The 21,300-nt window shown below is 41.2% G+C and overlaps 1 protein-coding gene across 1 annotated transcript in view; it reads right to left on the bottom strand.

The window, feature by feature from the left end:
- pleca (plectin a) overlaps nt 1-21,300 on the bottom strand; it is a 106,969-nt gene that overhangs the window by 16,048 nt on the left and 69,621 nt on the right. Inside the window, 25 exon segments of the mRNA XM_051391478.1 lie at nt 431-569; nt 658-836; nt 1,003-1,160; nt 2,042-2,225; nt 2,800-2,926; nt 3,003-3,157; nt 3,255-3,407; nt 3,578-3,703; nt 3,827-3,922; nt 4,272-4,376; nt 4,474-4,635; nt 4,800-4,877; nt 5,306-5,642; nt 5,799-5,953; nt 6,067-6,160; nt 6,789-6,916; nt 7,697-7,792; nt 7,883-8,002; nt 8,175-8,281; nt 8,451-8,566; nt 11,076-11,242; nt 14,143-14,235; nt 14,351-14,428; nt 16,367-16,456; nt 19,702-19,763. Of these exon segments, the coding sequence (XP_051247438.1) occupies nt 431-569; nt 658-836; nt 1,003-1,160; nt 2,042-2,225; nt 2,800-2,926; nt 3,003-3,157; nt 3,255-3,407; nt 3,578-3,703; nt 3,827-3,922; nt 4,272-4,376; nt 4,474-4,635; nt 4,800-4,877; nt 5,306-5,642; nt 5,799-5,953; nt 6,067-6,160; nt 6,789-6,916; nt 7,697-7,792; nt 7,883-8,002; nt 8,175-8,281; nt 8,451-8,566; nt 11,076-11,242; nt 14,143-14,235; nt 14,351-14,428; nt 16,367-16,456; nt 19,702-19,763 (3,305 nt within the window).

Genomic DNA, 21,300 nt, shown 5'->3' with positions numbered 1-21,300 from the left:
TGTCGTAAAGGAAGCAGCTGTTTAGTTTCCATGTTTTAATAAAAAAGGCTAAAAATAAGAAAGCTTCTGGTGCCTTCATTTAAGACAAAGTCACTTAGTTGTGTCTTCTTGTAAGATTTCTTTGCAAATTAGATTAAGGAACAAAAAAGTGACACAAATAACTTATTTTAAGAATTTGAACTGAGTCTTCATTGCCTGTAACAACTTGCTTGAATTGTTGGCATTTTTTCTAGCTTTAAGGTCCATTACAGTCTTTCAGTTGGATTTGTATACTAGTTTGAAGAAAAAAACAAATTGTCTTACCCCATTGACAGATTTGTTTTGCTCAATACAAGAAAATCTGATTATATTTAAGAATATTTAGTTTGTTTCTAGAAGGGCTTTATTGCAGTGCATACACTGATTGTAGGTATCCAAAAAGAGGAAATACCTTCAGCTGACTACGATGGTCCTCCACCTCCTTCTCTTCAGCTGGCACGTTGCTCACATCACGCAGACGAGTCTCATAATTCTTGAGCGTGTCTTCTGCGTCTTTAGTGTTTCTGATCACCACATCAATGGTCTTCAGCCTGAAACCAAACGGGTTCACGTTTTATAAAAAGCACAACAACAGCTGGAAATTCACCAGGAAGCGCTCAGAGAATCACGAAGCCTCACTTGTCCAGGTAGACGGAGGACAGGCCGTAGACGTGGTCCATCTTCTTCAGCGTGACGTCCAGTTCGGAGCGCAGCATCGGGGCGGAGCTGGACTGCTGAGGAGACGCCAGAACCTCCTCAGTCTTCTCAGTGATTGAGTTCAAGTCTTTCTTTAAGCCTTCCAACTCAGACTGGACTTTCTGTCATTGGAAAAAAAGAGCAGACGATTTAGTGAACTAATATTTTATCCAATAATTTGCATATATTGCATTATTTTATCAGTAAAATCAAATAGGGTTAGTGCAACAGACACAGACTGTGTTTAGTACATCTAAAGGAAGCCAAAAACACTGTTGCTGTTGTTACCATTTGCTCTGCAGTCTTCAGGGCGCAGGCTTTCAGTGGCTCCTTGTCCACAGGCTGTCGGAGGCGTGTCACTGTTCGATTCTCGCAACCCTCCAGCCTCAGACGAAGGTCTTTGATCTGCGTCAGGTAAGTCTTGCACATCGACTCGTCTTGCTCTCCTGGTTGGATCGAAAGAAATTTATTTACATTATCGTTTTTAGCAGAGAGAGCACAAACTCCAGATTCTTGCACTGTACGTAAGATATATATGAAAACATGGCATACTCATAAAGGTACAGCATTAGTTACAGGATCTTATACTTATTATTACTTAATAGAGACATTTTACACAATCATCAAGTTTTTGACTGAAACCCTCAAAATTCAAAACTTCTTTGGAAAAAATAATCTTAATAAACTACTGCTGCTTTAATACAGTTGCTTTATGTCACATATAACACACACACACACACAATGAATGTGCTTCTTCATGCTTGATTGGTTCTGTGTTGATCATCTGTCACAGAGGTTAATCTATTGATTAATTGATTCAATAATTCACTGATAAAGAGAGGAAATCAGCTGGCATTAATCCCATGCACAGAGACAAGAATGCAACAATGAGTGAAATTAGAGGGGGAATACCAAAATCAGTGAGGATGATGATGATGAAGCTGATTGAGTTAATGAATGAAAAGGAACATGACAGCACAACAGCCCTCGGTGCAAACACACACACACACACACACACACACACACACACACAGAGTCCTGTTCAGCCAATCAAAAGCTCCTACTGCACATCTGGTGCTGTAACTGAAACACCTTACCTGCCCTGGGTGGCACATAGCCTGTAATGTGAATCCAACAGTCAACTTACACACAAATGACCACGACTGAATGTCAACAGAAATGTCTGAGAAATGATTCAATGAGAAAAATACTTTGTCCAACTTAAACTTCAAACAAAACAAATGTGTCTTGTAATCGGTATCAGAAGCTTTCTGACCCTGTTGGGTGACGATAAAGTAGTACGTGAAATATAATAACCAGTACACACCTTGTTCCGCAGAGCTGACCATTGTGTTGTAGTGCTGATTGGCTCTGTTGTAGTTGGACTCCACCTGCATTCGGTCCTCGGCACCGAACATCTGGGAGTCCTGGCTGTCTCTCAGGAAGTCCTGGTAGTGCAGCTCCAGGTTCCTCAGTGCCAGCCGGTACTCCTCCACCCTCAGGGTCTTAAACTATAAGGGAACATGAATATTAAACATTATGAAGACACCAGTTCAACACAAAACTGTTAGTAAAGTATTTTCTACCTTTCAAATAATCAGCCAAACTTAAAGTTATTTTGTCCTTTTAAAAGAAACTTATAACCAGATAAAATTAACACAACCACTCATCAGCAATTACATAAACTTTATCCACTATCATTGTTAATCTGAAGTCAGTTTTCATACATACTGTGCACAAATAAATCTGATTAAATGTAACAAATACATGAAACAATTAAACTAGCCTTCATCTGAACTGAGTAACTAGTGTTTGAGTGGTTGAATGCTGCAGATATTAATGCAGAAACTAAAGATTAGGAGTTAAGTATACTGGTGCTTACAGGTTAAACGGATGATATTACGATTAGCAGACAATGTTAAAACCGCTATTCTACAATAGACCTTTTTCACAGCAGCTATTTTTTCATGAAATAGTAGGGTAAACAAAGGGTTTGTTTCATTCAGGTCAGGCATTTTAGAACAACTTAAACGCACTGTTAGTGTATTCATTTCTCCCTAATACAGTAAGGTCCTGTGTTGTTACCATGGTGATGTTCCAGGATTTGATGATTTGGATGTCTCTCATCAGGTACTGCCAGGACAGCAGACTCTTCATGTCCACAAACATCGTCTGCCACATCGTCTGCAGCCTCTGGAGGTTTCCATCCAGTCTGAGGAAGGAGAAGTGGAGATTAGTGGAGATCGGGGATTTAGATTTTATCGCATTTAAAAACACTCTTCGCTCACCCGGCAACACTGTTCACAGCGTCCTTGTTGGTGGGTGGAACCAGGAAGCAGATAGAAGGCACAGACGCCTCGTTGCCTTTATCATTCAGCACCCTCCACTTGTAGGGCTGCGAGTTGTTCAACAGAGCGCATTCATCTCCCCTGTGGACTATGATCTGGAGGGAACGTAAAAAGCTCACGCGTGACTGAATTCTACAATTTAACCAGACGATTGAGTTAAATAATTAATTGAATGGAAAAACAGACACCTACCTCCATCTGTTTGAAGTCGCAGACGGCCTGGACGGGCTGTTTGCCCTTTATGGCGGTCGCAGGGTTACGTGGTTTCAGCTGGACGATGGTCTTGGCTCTTCGCTTCAGGCCTTCCAGGTGAGTTTTGAACTCAGTCAGTTGCTCTTTCTCATCCTGTGAAGAACACGAGGATTCAAATAATAATGTTTCATGGTGTCCTGTGCAGAATTGTTATTGTTGAACTTCAAAGGAAAGCCTTTAGAAACAGTTATCTCTCTGTGGACTCTTCCACAGTATAATAATAGTATCCAGATGTGTTTTAACATAATGGTGAATAAACATACAGCTGCGTCCTGCAGGAGATCTTCCAGCCGTGTGACCGTGATGGAGCGGTCGCAGGTGTACTTCCTCTTCATCGTATCCTGCATCTTTTTGATCCTGTCCTCTGCCTCCTTCACGTCAGAGAAAAACTACACGAGGAAGAAAAGTGATGAGATTCAGAACTTGTCCCGTACAGACAGCAACAGTAAGGACAAACAAAAAGGGTGACAGACTGATGGACAGTTGAGCTTTGATAAAGTTAGCAAACAAACCTGGAAGTAGGCAGTGTTTTCTTTCAGGTGGGTTTCGATGCAGCAGCACAGCTGGAGGATCCAACTCCACTGAGTCTGCAGAGCTGCAGTGAAGGCCTGAGGAGGGAAGGGAAGGAGGAGGAGACACATGTTTAAATAAAGATTTCTACAATTTGATTTAGTGTTTGTAGACTGTAGTTAAGTCAAGTAAGTCCTCCTCCATCTTAAATGATCTTACCTCTAAAGAAGAGAGCTTTACTGACTTTAAATTTAAGATGACTGAATGGCTAAAATCAACCCTATCATGTACCCATCACACATTAATGCAAACACTAATGTACTGAAAGCTTGTTTAGTGAATATGTTGTCTTTTTTTTCTGTTTCCTGCCAATGGACTAGAGATGTAAATTAGCTCATAGCAGTATCTGTGCACTGTCCCAGTCAAACAACCAACAACCAAACAAACCTCTACAGTCTTCCTGGCAGGGTGTCCGTCCCTCAGCAGTTTGTCTCCTGTGGTCTGGACACTGTTCATCTTTTTCTCCCTGAGCTCCAACTCTCTCATCAAACCCTGCTCCCCAGAAAAACAACCAGAATCACATCATTATCATCACTACTAGAAAGCACTGTCAGTAAAACCTTATTAGAACATCACACTGTTTCTATACCGAGTAGTTTTCCTTCTTGGCGGCCATGTTGGTGTTTCGTTCACTCCAGTCGTAGTTGACCTCCTCCTCCTCCTTCTCGTTCAGCCACATCAGCTCTTTGGTGGCTGCGGTGACGAAGGCGTGAAGCTGGTCCAGGTAGTGCAGGCGGGCCTTAGAGGCGTTCTGCAAGGGAGGAAATAACGAACGATGTAAAAGATACATTGTGAGGGACTGACAGACTTGACTTCACCTCCATAAGATTAACACAAGTTAAGACCTTTATATTGCTTCATAGAATGCTATTTAATACCCGTTTCATGATCATACCGATCTTTTATATAACTTACCAGGAGCTTGCCGTACTGCAGCTCCAGTTTTCCCAGATAGTCGCGGTAAGCAGCTTTACTGGCAGGTGAGATCTGACTCTGGATCAGAGAGAGACGATAAGAAACAGTAGAAACATGTGAGTCAAGCACCCAGTCATGGTAATAAATAAAGAGATGTTAATCACTTTATTATATTATTGATATATTCTTATTTTGGCACAAAATACTTAATATAAAACAGAAAAGGGAGCTACCATACCATCAAAATAAAACATCTCTCTGCTCCGTCTGAAATATTTCATGTCAGTTGTGGAAATACAATGATATCTGGTGTCACTTTAAAGAAGGTGAGAGACTGTACTGGTATGTCACTTTTTGGTGGAGGTTAAAAGATAAATGCGACACATATAGTCACATCTTAAGTTTTGCTCTGACGCAAAAAGGGTGAAATATGTAAATACTCTGTTGATATTGTTTTCTTTTTTGAAAATCTAAATCAACAAAAACAATGTTAACACTGTTTGTACCTCATCAGCCTTTGCCCTCTCGATCTTGGAGCGGAACTCCTCCACGGACTGGTGCAGGCCACGGTGGCTGCCCAGCTGGGACTCGACGGTGGGCAGGTCGGAGCCCCACTCGCCATCATCCACCCGGCGCTGGTTCTCCTCCACCCAGCCCAGCAGGTCTTGGATGTAGCGCATGGTGACTTCATCCAGCTCAGGCCGCACCCTCATGGGAGCCTGCTGCAGGACCTGGACGGTGTGGATCTGAGTCATGGGGATCTGTGTGGTGGTCACACCGGACTTGAGTCGCAGGTTGTACTCACTGCGGAGGTTCACCAGCCTCTCGTGGAGACGATACACCCTAGAGCCGGGAATACAGAGAGTCAGTCAGTCCATTAATTGATTAGTCGAAGATTTTATAATGAGTTAATTGTTTAAGTTATCAAGAAAAAATGTATGACATCAAAGCTTAATCATTTTAATTGTCACATTGAGTTTGAGTTTATTTGTTTTGTACCTGCGATACATCTGCTCAGCTTGAAGGTGGCGTCCATCTTTGAGCAGCTGCACATCGTTGAAGAGGAAGCGGATCATTCCTTCTGCTTTCTCCAGATCGGCCTCCATCTCTGCTGTGTGCTGAGCAGGTTTCCCCGAGCTCAGCATCCTCACATCCTGCAGCACACAAAGAAATTACAGCTCTGCATCTGTCTGTAACGGTTCCTCATGAAATCATATTGATTTGGTCTTTAAATAAAAAAAAAAAAAGAGAAAGGTTTGTGTCTCACCGTCTGCAGCAGAGTCTCCACCTGGTTGAGCTGCTCCTCACACACACCCGACTCCATCTGGACCTTACTGACGACCCTTTGAAGTCGCTCCAGCCTGCAGAGGGAGCGAGGGGAGATCAAAGGTCAAAAGGCACTTTACACAAGATTACCTGACAGTTTTTAAAGTGATTTACTAAAGTAAAACCCGTCTTAAAGTAAATCTAAACAAGTACAATGAAGAAGTGGAAAAAAAATGAAAGCACTCACTCCGTCTTCTGGCGGAATAAATACTTTAAATTGTATCCCTGATGCATGAAAGCCATGATCGAGCTCTTTCTGTCCACTAAAGATAATATTTTTCAAAACACTACACAGAAATTTTCTCAAGTCCTTGAAAAGCCAAAAATAAAAAGCCACGCCCTTGCAAGCCTTGTGATTAAAATACAAAAAACAAAATTATCTATCAAATGACCATATTATTGTCAGCATGTTTCCGTGGAGATGGTTGTCATGTGTTTGCCCTGATACGACTTTTACTTCCCGGCCCACAAAGCCAACCCAGTTTAATTATATTGCCATAGTGGACTTCATCATTAGGAAATGAGTCATCCTCGTTCGTCACACAGAAACCGTTGATGATTCATTTCAGGCTTGTGGTTTTTGACCAGTTTAGTTTCCTAAAAAAATGTCTGTTTATTTTGACAACAGAGCCTGTGATGAGCTTTAGATCGTGGCTAACTTACCTTTCAAATTCTGTCCTGAGGAGACGCTCTCTCTCCAGTATGGCGATGTGCAGTCGACCCCATTCCTTCTCCACATCAAAGGGATGGTAACCTGGCGGCACTTTGACATGACCAGCCTGAACTGCACCCTGCAAAACAAGAACAGCAGATCAGAGCTGCAGATAACCGTTATCTTCATTATCAGTTTATTCTCCCAATGTTTGTCTTGCACCAGAGTCAGCGAACAGCTTATTTGCTTATCTGTTGTTCCTGGGCAGGCAACACAGAACAGTAAATACATAAAACAGGACAATAAATAAGAGTCCATCAGTGTGAGATAATAAATAGAATCAGTTCATTTTCAGTTATATTTTAGAAATGTCTGAAAAAACTGAAAAATCATAATTTCCCAAAACCTAAATGAACATATTCAGAAAGTCCAAAATTCTAAAAAAACAGTTTATTATTAAATATGACCAAAAAACATTACACAGTCAATTTTGAGAAGCTGTAAGCAGTTACATTGTTATAAAATGACAGAAACAATCAAAATAGTCCCAGATTAATTTCAGAGACACTTAAAGTAAAACATTTTTTTTTTTTGATCCCCTTGTGATTAAATTTGTACATAAAGTTTTTAAGGATGTTTTACATTGTTATAAAGTCAGAAAGGGCTTATGGTAGGCAGGCCTTATATCTGTTTCAGTGGAGTCCTCTGCCATGCATTGTTTATTGTTCTTTATAAAAATGACGAGACTCTAATCTGCAAACAGTCTGTAAAGTTTTCACACAGCGTTAGTGTCCCCGGGCATCACAGTGGGTGGTAAAAGATTAACTGACAAGTGAATTTGTCCCGGTTATAATTATTCCTTGAGGCACATATTGCAAACACAGCCTTACAGTACGAAACTACCCTTCAGGACACTCACCTCAAAAGACTTGAATATGTGTTTGGAGCGGTTCTTGTCTGCCTCTTTTGCAGGAAGCTCGGTTTCCTTAAACTTCAGAAACTGACGCCAAAGAACCTGCAGATCAGAGAGTTTATCATCAGTTTCATTATAAATATTATTCTGCCGTTCACGCTTTCACAAGAATTAAAGCCAAGATCCACTCACCTCAATCTCCTCATAGCTGGTGGGGAACTTCCTCTCCTCAAAGACGAGGATGTGGTGTCTGATCCACTGCAGCAGCATGGTGACCAGCTCATAATACTCCTGCCAACGCAGCTCCAGCTCCTGAAGCACAGATACAGACAGTTCAAGTCTACGTTGCTGATCTTGGACCCTTTCGTTGCGTCTTCCACGCTACAACTACTATGTAAAACGTCAAGATGATCAACACTCCACTTCACAAAAACACTATATAGAGGTCCAGAGGAAAGATAGACTGACAATGAGGAAGACTCACATTGGCTTTGACGCCATCCTGAACGTCTGGTACCCTGGGCATGACATCGTACATGGAGGAGACGTATGTGATGATGGATTTCTCATCTGGATGGGGCACATCCACATCTGTCGAGAGATGAAAAGAAGGCATTAAAAGTCAGTCCAAGAGGAATTTTGCTTGTGTCGGGGCTAATAGGCTAAATAAAAACCACACACACAACCTTAAATAGTCCCTGAGTAAAGTGTTCGGGGTGATATTTAATATGTCAAATTGCTCCTGTGTGTCTTCTCTCACCCTCGGGGTCCAGCAGTCTGGTGACACCCAGTTCTCTCTCTGCCACGCTGAAGGCCTGCTCCAGATTCTCCTGGTTGCTCTGTCGGTACACTTGACTCATGTCAATCAGAGTCGGCCTGCGGACAGAGAGAAGAGTGAGTGGAAATGGGTGAAATTATACTGTCATTACTGTCACTCAAAAAAAAAACCTCATTAATTACCTTCTGACATGAACATTACTTCTATGATTTTGCAATTTCATTGTGCATATTTCATATGTTAGGCTGCTGGAGGCAGTTGGATCATGTGTAGTGTGTCTTTCCTGATACCAGAAAGGGCAAGCAAAAACATGAGTCCTCACTTTCAGAGAAGCTTAAAATTTCCCCATCATTTTATACACAAAGAAGACACACGCATTTTCTTTGGGTGCACTTTGCCAGGAAGATAAATGCAGTCTAATAACATGCAGGCACAAGCACAGAGCATCTCATGACTCTGCCCACAAATACCAAAGAGAAAGACTTACAGTGCAGTAAATTCTGCACATTTAACCAAGCTTTTCAAAACAGAAATTTAAACAAATATTCATACGCTTGCACAACTCTCTGGTTGTAGTATTCTTTGTGTCCCCGGACTGGTTCTCTCTCCACATAGCAGGCCTGTCTGTAGGATAGTCTGTCCCTGCTCAGGTGGATGATGTGAGGCTCTGATCCTGATTCGTGCTCCTCGCTGTGGGAGCCCCGACTGGAGCGGGCCCCAGGGCTGTGGGAGCCTCGGCCCGAGTCGAATGAGTACTCGGCGGGCACTTCTTCACACAGCATGATCACCCGGTCCTCCAGGTCACTGACTGAGCCCGCTGTGCTGCTGGAGGCGCTGTTCAAACGCCTCTTTCTCGAGGGAAACTTCTTCTTTAGGCTCAACATTGTAGCAACTGTCAAGTTCGCGGCCGAAGAAGAAGTCCAAGTGAGTTAGGTTGAAATTTTAAAGTTATAACAAAGAATATGAAATCTATGGCAGCTTTAAGATCAATTTTATCCTGACTGAAGTCCACTGGTGGTTCCTGATTGTATCCAGATTTCTTCTTCTTGTGGCTTTCAATCGATCATTGCTGAGGCGCTGCAGCTGTCTGCACGTCCTGCTCCTGCTCCGCCAAGAAAGAATCTATGGCAGAGTGGTTAGCGTACCTGTGTTTTGCTACAACCTGCCGAGCCTCCAGTGAGCATACCTCCAGGGCAACATTTTCTCAGATTAGTGTGTTACACCCACATCGTCAAGAAGATGCTCCTTCTTTTTCACAGCAAATGATGCCAGCTCAGGTTTTACATGTTGTTTTTGAGTCGTGAGGTGAGCGATCCTGCAGGGCTCGTTTGTCTGTGCAAGCGCAAAGACTTATTAAAGTGGCACTCCACCCAAAATATAGGGTTTGGGTATGAAACGGGCGTCTCCTGCAGGCTTGAAAGGTAGCAGTTTAAGTTTGTTTGTTTTCTTATTGGGGAGGGCAAACTGGAATTCATGTAAGTTACAACAGAGTTTTATAACAAAAAGTTTTCACAGCAGGAAAAAGTATCAAAGCATCTATAGAAACTTTTTATCCACCTCTTGCAGCTCTTTTTTTTTGCCGTCAATCTGTTTAATTTTTAATGCAACAGTGATTGTTTGGAGCACACAGAAGGACAGCAGAGGAACTGATTACTGTATGCAGGAGACGTTAAGGAAGCTTCTATAAATTAGAGCTGCACATTTAATCGAAATATTATCGGAATCGCAACATGGGCAAAATGTGTGACAAACAGCTTTATAATGAAGTACTGTAGAGCCGCAGAGACTCCCTGGACTACAAATCTTGTTCTCCAGATGTAAGCAAACATGAGTTTTTTTTCCAGTGAAAATTAAATTTGACACAAAATGACAGCTGTGTCAATCACTTTGTTTCAGATACTTCACAGGAGAAGTTCTGGTTGTTGATGATACCTAAATAACAATAAGAAGTGTCCTTATTTCTGCTTGTAAATACATTATATTATGTTCCTTATGACTCTTTATATGCTGCTTATAAATATTAAATAGGGAATTCAAGTTTTAAAGTGTTACCAGAGGGATGTCTGGTCACAAATGAATGAACTGGGGAGTTTGTCTGACTGATTTCATATTTATCTCTGCTGATTTTCAATGACCTGACAACAACTTCTGCCCTGACAAGTCAAGTGTGCTGCTGCAAAACTCAAATATGGATTTGGCATTCCTCTCTGAACATACTGCAATAAATAAAAAAGGACACAGCAACATGAAATATGCTGAATGTCAAAATGAAGACCTTTTAACTGTGTGTAAAAATCTATATCCTAAGGTGTTACGAGATCTCAAGTCCAGGCAGGTTTTTAAGAATCTGAAAATATTTCTGCATGGTTTAAAAAATGCTTCGGTGCAACACGCCTCCATGTCATCCTTTCTCAGATAATGCTTCTGTGTGTCTGTTGTTGTACAGGTAGGTTTAATCACATTTTCCATCATCATCAGCAGTGTATTAGTTCAGTTTATTGCATATGTTAAATTCTTAGTCCTCTCTTTCTTGTCTTCTCCTTTTATATAATTTGGTAGCCTTTGGGCCCGGCTCTAACCTCGATCTCCGGAGGATCAGTGTCTCACCTGTGTTTGTGTATGATGGCGTTGAAGAGCTTGCCATCCCTCCAGTTGGTGGTGAAGTTGTCGCAGCGCAGGCCCTGGTATCCCTCCACCATCCTCTGAGACCAGAGCAACAGCTTCTCTTTGGCCGTCATGTCGTCCGACTGGCCGTTCACCTGAATATCTGAGATCTGAAGGAGGAGACGGAGCAACTAGTCAGCGACATCGGCGCAGAGTGAGCAGACAGTAAACCTGCTTCCATTTTATTTTTCTTTAAAGATAAATAGAAGCCTGAGCAATGTAGCTCTTTTTAGCTGCTTTTCGTGGTGGGTTGCACAAGCTCTGGATCCTTTGAATGCACAGTGAACAAATGCATCTTCCAGATTGTAATGTAAATTATAATATTAATATTAATATTGTAAATATTTAAATAAAACTGCAAAGAGACAGCACTAAGACAGCTGGGAAGTTACACAACTCACAAACAAAGTAGAGCATTTCTTAATCATCATACATAAAGCATATAAATATTAAAAGATTTTCATGGTAAAGTGACTTTTTCTTTGATATCGCTGTATTGATATGATTGACATGTTTGGTTGAAGTGCGGGAAAACTTTTTTTTTTCCAGTTTGCCCGCTGATTTCTTCCAGACTTGAGATGAGTCACATTTTAAAAACCTCAACTAACAACCACCACTTTTACTTGAAGGGCGCATGAAATCCACTCACTGCTTTGGAAAGAACCACAGACGCTTTGTGATTATAAGGCGAGCAAAACAGAAATCATGAGAGTGAAAACGTCTATGAGTCACTGATCTTACAAAGTTATACTAACTTATATGTTCTAAAATAAAAACTGTGTAACTGAACCTCTGCAGGCAAATTCCTCTTTTTTTAAGAGCTACGAGGAAAAGCTATGAGTCACAAGAACACACCACAAAAAAAATCCCTCAATATATATTCTCTTTTATGAAAGAAGACAAAATAAACCACACATATAGTCAAAACAAATATCTTTTAAGGTGTGTAGTGTTGACACTGAGGGACTTGACGTTAGATGTACTATTTGATTTTGCAGCTGGTTGAGTGGCTCCATCTATTTTGCATTAATCCCTCACCCAGTAGTCGCTGTCTGTGCCATATCTATAATCAGATGTACAAAGGGTACTTATGAAAAGTCTTTGGTGTTTGTTTTGGTCTGCTCAATGTACCGGACGGGCGGGGCTCTCTGAAAAATGAGGCACATGTCGTAAAAAGTTGCAACAATCACAGGAAACCTCTTAATTTTACTATGTTTTCTTAAACTTTCACCATTTGACTTGTCTTTATCCAGAAAACGCCACTTACCGAGGGGCTTAAAATAAATACCTGCAACGTCTATTTGAGTATTTGGTGTCTGTTTTACCTAGAAATAAGACCCCCAAAAGTGAGGTAAATCTGCTGTATATTAGCTGAACATGCATGAATTAAAAGTTGCACTTCCACTCCTGATAAATAGTCATAGTCTCTTACTGGAACAAGTGTGGCTTTATTGCCACTATATACTATTTTCACTGGTTTTAGGTATGCTGATGAGTCACAGCAGAACTAACAATTTCACTTACAGGCAGTTTTTTTTTTTTTTTTTGCAGGAAAGGGTGGAGGAGGGAAAAAAGAAGGCATCTCTTCCTTCTGCTATTTTCCCTCCAGAAGGGAAACCCTGGTGCTTTCAGTGTGGACGTGGGCTCAAAGTGACTCAGAAACTGAATGGAAACAACGCCCTCGCAGCCTCGTTTTAAGAGTGCTGAGAGAATCCCTAACTCCCTCTCTGTCACGGACCGGGCCCATTATTTCTACCAGTCACCTGTGTATTAGTGAACTGTGAGCTGCACCTGGGGAGCTCAGAGGAAATTCACTATTGTTTGTGCTGACTAGCATCTGCCAAAACAAAGTGATTATGGGTTTGCTTTGAAAAAAATAATAGCTGCCTGATGACTTTGTGGATTCACATGCAAGTTTGTTTTGGTTTTATCACTTCATTACATTTATGTTCACTTAAATCGACATAAGTCAATGGTTGACTTTTAAAACAAGCGGTGGGAGATGATTTCTCTTGCTTCCGCTGCAGTTTCTTGCAGTTTTTGAGCGAGTCCTGAGCCCCCACGCCCACATCTCCTGACAGCTTTCTCGAGGGAACCACTGAGTCACACGGAGCGGGGAAAAGGATCCCACATCCACATCCCAACATGACCATCATACTCATTATAGCATCAAAGAATCTTCATGTACTCCCATTCTCTTTCTCCCAAATTCTACAGAAACCATCTGCTAAAAGAATATCCAAACATCAGGAACACATCTGCCCATTGACGAATGCTTTCCTCCGATGTGGCCATAGGTGGTATAAGCTAATTTTATAATGTTTATGTTTGAGAATGATGTTACTCTGTTTGAATGTAACCCCAACATTTAAATATAGGCCACCTATAGAGCTGCACAGGAAGGACCACAGAAAATAGTAAAAAAAAAAAAAAAAGTTGGCATGTGAACATCCTTCTTTAAAAATGAATGAAAAGCTTTTCTTTCAGTGTTTAGTCTTTGTACACTCAAGGACAGGAGAAGCGGTGGTAGTTGTATATAAGAGTCTAAGTGCTGCCAAATGTTCAATAAAGCCCATTTGGAAATGATTGCCTGTTGGACTCCACTCTACTGTAACTGCTGTGTCAACATCGGCCTAAACTGAGGCTGATGATTGAGCCCCAAAGAGGGAACAGCGCTCTGATTTTCCTTACTGTGCCGCGGAAGCAAACTAATCACAATGTGATGAAAGCAAACTGTATAAAATGCATATTACTCATACGATGGAAGAATTTGATCTTACGCAATTATGTGTCAATGTGCAGTTTAAAAAAGACCAAACACCACATTTCAGTTCAGGAAATTTGATTCAGCTGTTCCAAACAGTCGCTTCTCTTTGAATACATGCAAAATGCAATTTAAATAATGGGTGGCTGAACTTTTATCTCCAATACTTTCTTTCAAATCTCCTAGTTTAAGCCATAGTTAATTTATAGCAGAACTATATAGACCCTTAAACATGTCCTACATTACCTGGAAGTGAAGGATGATGGTCCATATTAGCCCCAGGGTCAGCTTGGGGTTTCCATCTGCAATGTCATCATTCCTGATGTTGACCAGTTTGACCTGAAAGACGCACAGAAACATTCATTGAATGGTCAGTTTCAAGTTTTCTGAATTGAAACCAAAGACAGTCAATAAACCCAGCTTTGATACATTAAACATGTGATTATTTCCTGACCTGTCTGTGTTTGAGAAAGTCCAGGGCGATCTGTACATTCTGCAGCTTGTGGAAGCGCATCCGGCCTTTCTCCCGCGGCTGTAAGAAACGAGAGGACACGGAACATCAGGAGGAGGGAAAACCCTGTGAGCTCTGAATGATCAACAAACAGCAAGACCCCATGACTGAGGAACAGGTGTTTCAGTGTCCAGCAACACCTCTTGTGTTTGAAACAAAGATCTATTCTACTGTATAAAAATCATTCAGTCATGGTAAATTAAAACTAAAATACAGCAAATTTGAAGCGTGATTCAAATTCTGCGTGGTTGTGATCGAAGCGTTTGGCCAGACGTGACCACTAAAATGACCCTGAAATGCATTAACAAACCAGCCAGGATGTCTGCAGGTGAAAGCATGACAATGAATGATACACGGTTCTCAGTGACCAGTCACAACCCTCTCTTTCTACCTACAATCAGCTTCTTCCTGCACCTCATGAAACACCTTTAACTGTCTTAGATTGTATCTGTCCCGCAGTCCAATCGAGCAGAATCGAGCAGCAGCTAGAATTTCTGAACCTGTAGAGGACAGATTTACCCCGGGAGTGATGGCCATGACATGCATTGGTGTTCCACATTTCAAGCTTTAAGCCAGTATGAAGCAGAATTAGTCAACATATCAGCTGCCAGTGATGATTTTTGGCTTTAGCTTTCAGTACAGTGAGGGAACCAAATACTTGACCCATGACAACTCAATTTTAAAAAGGACCATACCAGCGGTTTGGATGTTCAGGCCCTTAACTACAATTTATGCAGACTTTCAGAGCATAAAATGACCATAGATTGATTTCATACTTGGTTAGGTCTCTATTCAATAAAGCTCAGTTTAAAAATTAACCTACAGAGACAAGAAATTGTGTCTTATGTTTTTAATTAAAATGATATAATAATTTCCTGGTGGTGCACGCAGGAACAACTTTGTCAAAAACGTCCTTGTCAGTGCGTTCAGCAAAACCACTGACGAAAAGGATTGTATTCATGAACCTTGTTTAAAAAAATCAAACCCAAGAAACGAATCATGGAAAGAATAATATGAATATTGTCAATTCTTGGATTAATAAGAGTTTGTTTTGCAGCTAATTCTGAAACCTCGATCATCCAACCTTCCTCAGGTCCTACGCAGGAATTAATTGAGGTTACAATCTTCCCCTTTTAATTAAATCTTTGTGTTTAAAAGCTCAAATTCACATATAAAAAAATCACGACCACAAAATGTCTGTAGAAATGACTCCTATAAAACCTCTACTTGCACTTCTTATTTCCTTACATGACGCCTGACTCAGCGAGTTCACTGATAAAATGGAAGAGGACGATGTTGATACAGAAAAGGGACAATACAGGGAGTGTGACTGTCATCATGCACAACCCAGAAGCCACCTGGGGTGGTGACACATGCCACGCCCGAGGAGGCGGCCAGCCACAGTCCAGGCGCCACTCACCAACCGCACGTTCCTCACAACGTCACGTTCCCTCGGCTACCACAGCAAGAGCATCGCAAGAGAGGAAGGCAGAGGCAAAGGGGGGAAAGGTCAGGGCAAAGGTCAGCAAACAGGAATTAGATAAAGGAAAAACCAGGGGTCAAACAAGTCAGTGCAGAAAGGTTACGAGATGGAAGCAAAGAATGAAAATTAGTGTTTTAGGGCTACATCACCAGACGGTGTGTTCCCAGAAAACCAGTGTTGAGATAAGTAAAGTAAAAGAGTGCGCATAACCTCAGCATGTTCTGAAATGTCCAAACATTTTGAAAGAATCAAAGTCAACGCATGCAAGAGTGGAGACAGAATAATATTTGACTCAGATAGACAATTAAAGAAAGTTCACGTTACAACGAGGAGACTGGACAATCGAACAAATGTGATGCCAAATTAAGTCAGTAGGACAGAGGAGCGGGGACAGTAAGAGAGGTCTGGACAGGACAGGGGGTTACAGCAGAAGCAGATGTCCTAATGTCTGAAGGTCAAAGGTCACCAAAGCTCACCAGTGTCTCTCCAGAGAGCACCTCCAGCAGGGAGATGAGGTTGTGTCCATCTCTGAGGTCCTCATACAGGTCAGTGATGTGTCTCTGGGCCTGAGGAGACAAGAAAGGAGACAAATGAGTGATATATTATTGATGCACAGAAGGAAATTACTTTTTCATTCAGCATCAGTGGTGAACCACTTAATACAAAGAGCACTGGAACTGCTGACCACCTCAACACTAATAGGGGAAAGGAATTTCACACAAGGCACAGACACGTTTGACTTAATCCCTTAAAGTCACCTAAAAATAAATAAAGCAACTTAAAGGGAGGAACCTGCACACGACACTGAGGGACTGGAGTCTGCTGTCTGCCTTCTGCAGGGGCAACTGGGTCCACCTCGTTTAAAAGATTTTATTTTATTACAAACTTATTAACTTATTTATTATTTTCATTGTTTTGGTTATATTTCCTACTGGCTTAGGTATCGTTTTTGTATTTTCGGGGGCTTTTTTATGCCTTTATTTTGCAGTGACAGCCAAAGATAGACAGGAAAGGGTGGAAAGAGAGAGAGGGAACAATTGGAATCAAACCTGGGCCACTGTGGCAAGGTCTCAGTCTTAGTACATGGAGTACCAGGTGAGCTACTAGGGCACTAAAGTATTGTTTGGCACACTATATTAACAATGCAAGCAAACACACATATTATTTAGATTAACCGTTTACTTGGAGGTGAAAATGAAAGTGATTGCACTAAAATGTCAGTGTATCGTCCAAACACGACTATTGGAAGCACAATAGGTCAAAGTTTAACCATAAAGTGAGTCTGCAAAATCTAACAGATGTTTCCAGTGACAGATTGGGTGATAAATCATTTTAATATTTGCTATTTATATATAATTTTCTCTTCCTAACAAGTTGTTTGGACCCTCCTTGGTAAATTTGAACTATGAAAATAAGACCCGATGCATTCCCGTAACTACTTTACAAACTTTTCTGTGTTTGTAAATGTACAGAACATTGCACTTTATAGAACATGTAAAGACAAGTTGCACTGCAGGAAAGGCTCTTACAGCAGCTAGAGAAGAGTCCAGGTGTTAAAATGAAGGGAAAAAAGGTCAGAAGTCAGCAGCTAAGGAGCTCAGGTCGTGTATGGTGGGGTGAGAGAGGGTAAAAATGTTAACACAGACATGCAGGAAAGAAATGAATGTGTCCACTCAGCACTCTGCTCACAGACAGCACCTACCTCTGCCTTCCAGTGCTGATGGGGAAGGATGAGAGGACAGGGTGAAGGATGGAAAGAAGAAACAGTTTGATGAGAGTAGATATAAAACTGCAGGGACTCGTGAGGGGACAAGAAGAACAAAAGACAAACACACAGACGCTGGTGTGACAGACGTTAGACAAAGACAGTCTGTCGTTTTTGTGTTGTCGGATCAAAACTGTTTCCAACCGTCTTTCATTATTCCTTTTGTGAGTAAAAATCTGTTCCCACTTTGGTCTGGACTGCAGTCAGATACATTAAACTTTAATAAAACACAGAATGTGGTTGTTGTTCTCCGTAATCTGGAAAGAGATGTAAAACACGCTACAGTAGATGGCACTTTTGAGCCAGATAACCACAGAAAACAGAGCGTTCCAGGCCTCATAGTTTAATCCCATGACTCTGTTGTGAGCATGAGTCCTAATCGCCTCGAGGGCAGCCAGATCGCCGACCCGCTCCAGTCTTTTGGACCCAAATCTGAGGGATTTTCCGACAAAGAAACAACGACTGACGACAAAAGCTTTGTGAGTCATCTCGTGTCACAGGACGCACATGGAGGATGGCGGACATTCCTCACAGTCTAACACACACGAGTTCCCGTGTGAAAACAAGGACTCGTTAACATGAACGTGCCGGCTGAGCAGCGGTAAGGAACACTTCAGGTGGAGCTGCGCTGGGCTTTAGTTTAACTGAAACATATTCCCTGAAAATATGATTGGTGACTTCTTGTAAATTCACATTACACGAGCTATTTGCAGGGTAGTTTTAAGTACTTTGTCTTACAGAAGTGTCTCCTCTCACACAAACTCAAAAGATAATTCATAAATTACAATAAAAAACATAAAATCTAATTTGTATTGATTATTTATAAAATGATTCTGCCTTTAGCCTCATGGTGATATTTAATCAAGACTAGAGCTTTTAATCACAGTTTTTTAACATTTTGTAGATTAAATTATCAAGAAAGAAAAGAATGTGCAGATGAATCAATAATGAAAATAATTGTTAGATAAGCCCTAATCAAGACCGGAAAGCAAAACAAATAAACTCGATGAGCTGAATGAGTCAGCAGAATTGATTATCCACCAGATAAATGATTGTCTTTGCTAATAATTAAGTAACATCGGCAGCTTCAACTCTGGGCTCTGTTTTTGTTTTAAAAGCATTTGTCGTGATTTAGACTAAAATGCCTGTCACAAGTTCCCAAAGTTCAAGGTGACATCTTCAAATATCTTGTTTCGTCCAAACAACAGTAAGTAACACAACGACAAAGCAGGCAGGCAACAAATCCTCACATTTAAGAAGCTGGAACTAGCGAGTGTTTTGCTTGATAAATCACTTAAATGATTAAATTTCAGCTGGAATTAATCATCATGGAAAATAACTGTTAGTGTTCAGCTGCAGCCCTTTATTCTGCACTACTGAGACGAGGGGCTTGTATATTACACATACAGTAGAAAGTGCTTCCTTTTTTAAAGGTCATGGGGCCAGACCGCTTTACGTCTTACGGTATCATGGCTGCAGACATATTTAGCTCTGGGCCCCACATTCAGTGTAGGAGTTCGGCCCTGGAGCTTCCTGTTCCCCTGCAGAGCCCTGAGAAGCCGCCCTGAGTAGTCTGGAGCCCAGATGTGAAACCTGAGCGAGCGCGGCCCACGATGCCACTGCTCCTGAGCACCAGCTAAAGCGAGGCCAGGTGTTCGTGACTCACTCCCCTCACACGCACGCAGATACAAATAGCATGTGTGGACTTTATTGTGCAGAGAGACGATTTGTGGAATTGTTTTCACCTTTTTGATGAAAGGAGCAGGAGGGGATTTGTTTCCAGCTTATCTGTTGTTGCTTTCAGGTAACATTTTCTATCAGTGAGACTTCAGTTGGATAGTTATCTCTCTAAGGATGCACTTTTGTCTAAATTAAGCTACTGTAACTAGGTGGCATATGAAAATAACTACTGGACTTTAAGGCCATTTTAGGACAACTGTTTGCTCCAAGTGAGCTGAAGTGGTTCACTTTTTTTAGTTTCATAATGTAGCCGCATTGTACGATTCAATGAAATGAAAAGTATGTGTTGTTTAAGAGGGATCTTACCTTCATCAGGTGCTTGTTGACCCATTTTGTGAAGGTCTTTTTCTGAACTCGGTCCCGTTCATCTGTGGAGAGACAGATCAAACAGAAGCTCAGTTTAATCAACGTGTCAATGTAACACTTTGTGCATGTTTTACCCTCCTAACTCCAACTCGAGTGCACTGAATTACAAAAACATACAGGTTTATAAATGTCTGACCTTCCAGCAAACCTCTGCTTTCCATTAATGTCAGTATGCTATGAAAATCAGTTTACAGAGACATAAAGCTTTATTGAGATAAATGATCTATTAGTGTGATTATTTAATAATCTTTATTTTTTGGTCAAAAGTCAGTTGTAGTTGCATATTCATTTAACTTTGTAGCATCTGAAAATGTATTTTATGGTGCATTTAATAATGCTTTTAGATTGGGCTGTTGGAAAAATGGTGCATTCAAAAGAGACCATCAATAACCTATCATGTCAATTTGGTCATTTCTTGTGTTACAAAAGTTGCTGTATGGCCACCAATGCAACAATAACACAACTTAAAATGTTCACTAAGACTGATTACCCATCTCAAGTGAGCTCCAAGTCCCTGAAAATTGATTTTGTTCTACCACGTAATCCACAATAAAAGACCGAATCCCACAATCCCAAGATTTACTTTATGAGGGGTCCTGACCCATGAGTTGGGAACCACTACTTTAGAAGATGTTTGGCAGTAAACATAGTTCATATTTAATAAGCTAAAAAAAATCCCAAACCAGAGTTACAGTCCCACATCTGATGTGACCCCGCGGGGAAACATCACTTGTACGGTTTTCCCAGAGTAACAAAGTCTGATAAATATTTGTGCTCCAGAGCTCAGAAAACATGGCACTGAACATGTGACGTCAACAGAGGTTGCAGAAGATGCCGACAGTGACACAGAAATGTACTCCCTCTCATGGTGGTTTAAAATCTGCTCATCAAAACAAAGAGAGAAAGGTGTCGTACATGTCAGGTGAAACACGAGTAAATCACCCGAGATCCCTCAGATTAGCACCTCTATGCGAACATGTTCCAGCTTGCAAGACTATTGCGGTTTTGTTTTTGATTTCACAGTCGGATTATTACAAACAGGGATCTAATATAACAGCAGGTAGCTGTGTATGTGGTGCAATGTTTTCCCTAAATTTGACCAACTGTGCAACAAGTCTGGAGCGATAACAACCAAAAAAGACCACTTTCACCTCTTCACCGTCGTGCTTCAACGAGTGACCGGGGTGGTTGTCAAACACAGAGGCCGGTGTGATGTAACAAAATAAGTCTGTCTTTGAAGAAAAGTAATTAGGATACAACATAATGTGATTTTTCAGTCTGGCGAGACAGTCATTATGTGTGATTGTTTTTTATCAGTCACACAGCAGTCAGGAGCTTGATTACATTATCTGGACAAAGACTGAGATCAAAGCTCATGTAACAGAAGTGATCAGATGAAAAAGGGAACAGAGAAAGCAAAGAAGACGGCGTCCAGTGGTGCCAACGCCCCAAATCACGGTGGCATTATGTCGATGACTCACAAACACGCTTGTGACTGTTTCAGGGTCTAAAAAGAGAAGTGATATAAACCTCAAAAGC

Source organism: Dicentrarchus labrax, unplaced genomic scaffold (assembly GCF_905237075.1).
Source record: "Dicentrarchus labrax unplaced genomic scaffold, dlabrax2021, whole genome shotgun sequence".
Taxonomy (NCBI): Eukaryota; Metazoa; Chordata; class Actinopteri; family Moronidae; genus Dicentrarchus; species Dicentrarchus labrax.
This window is presented reverse-complemented; position numbering and strand designations above follow the sequence as displayed.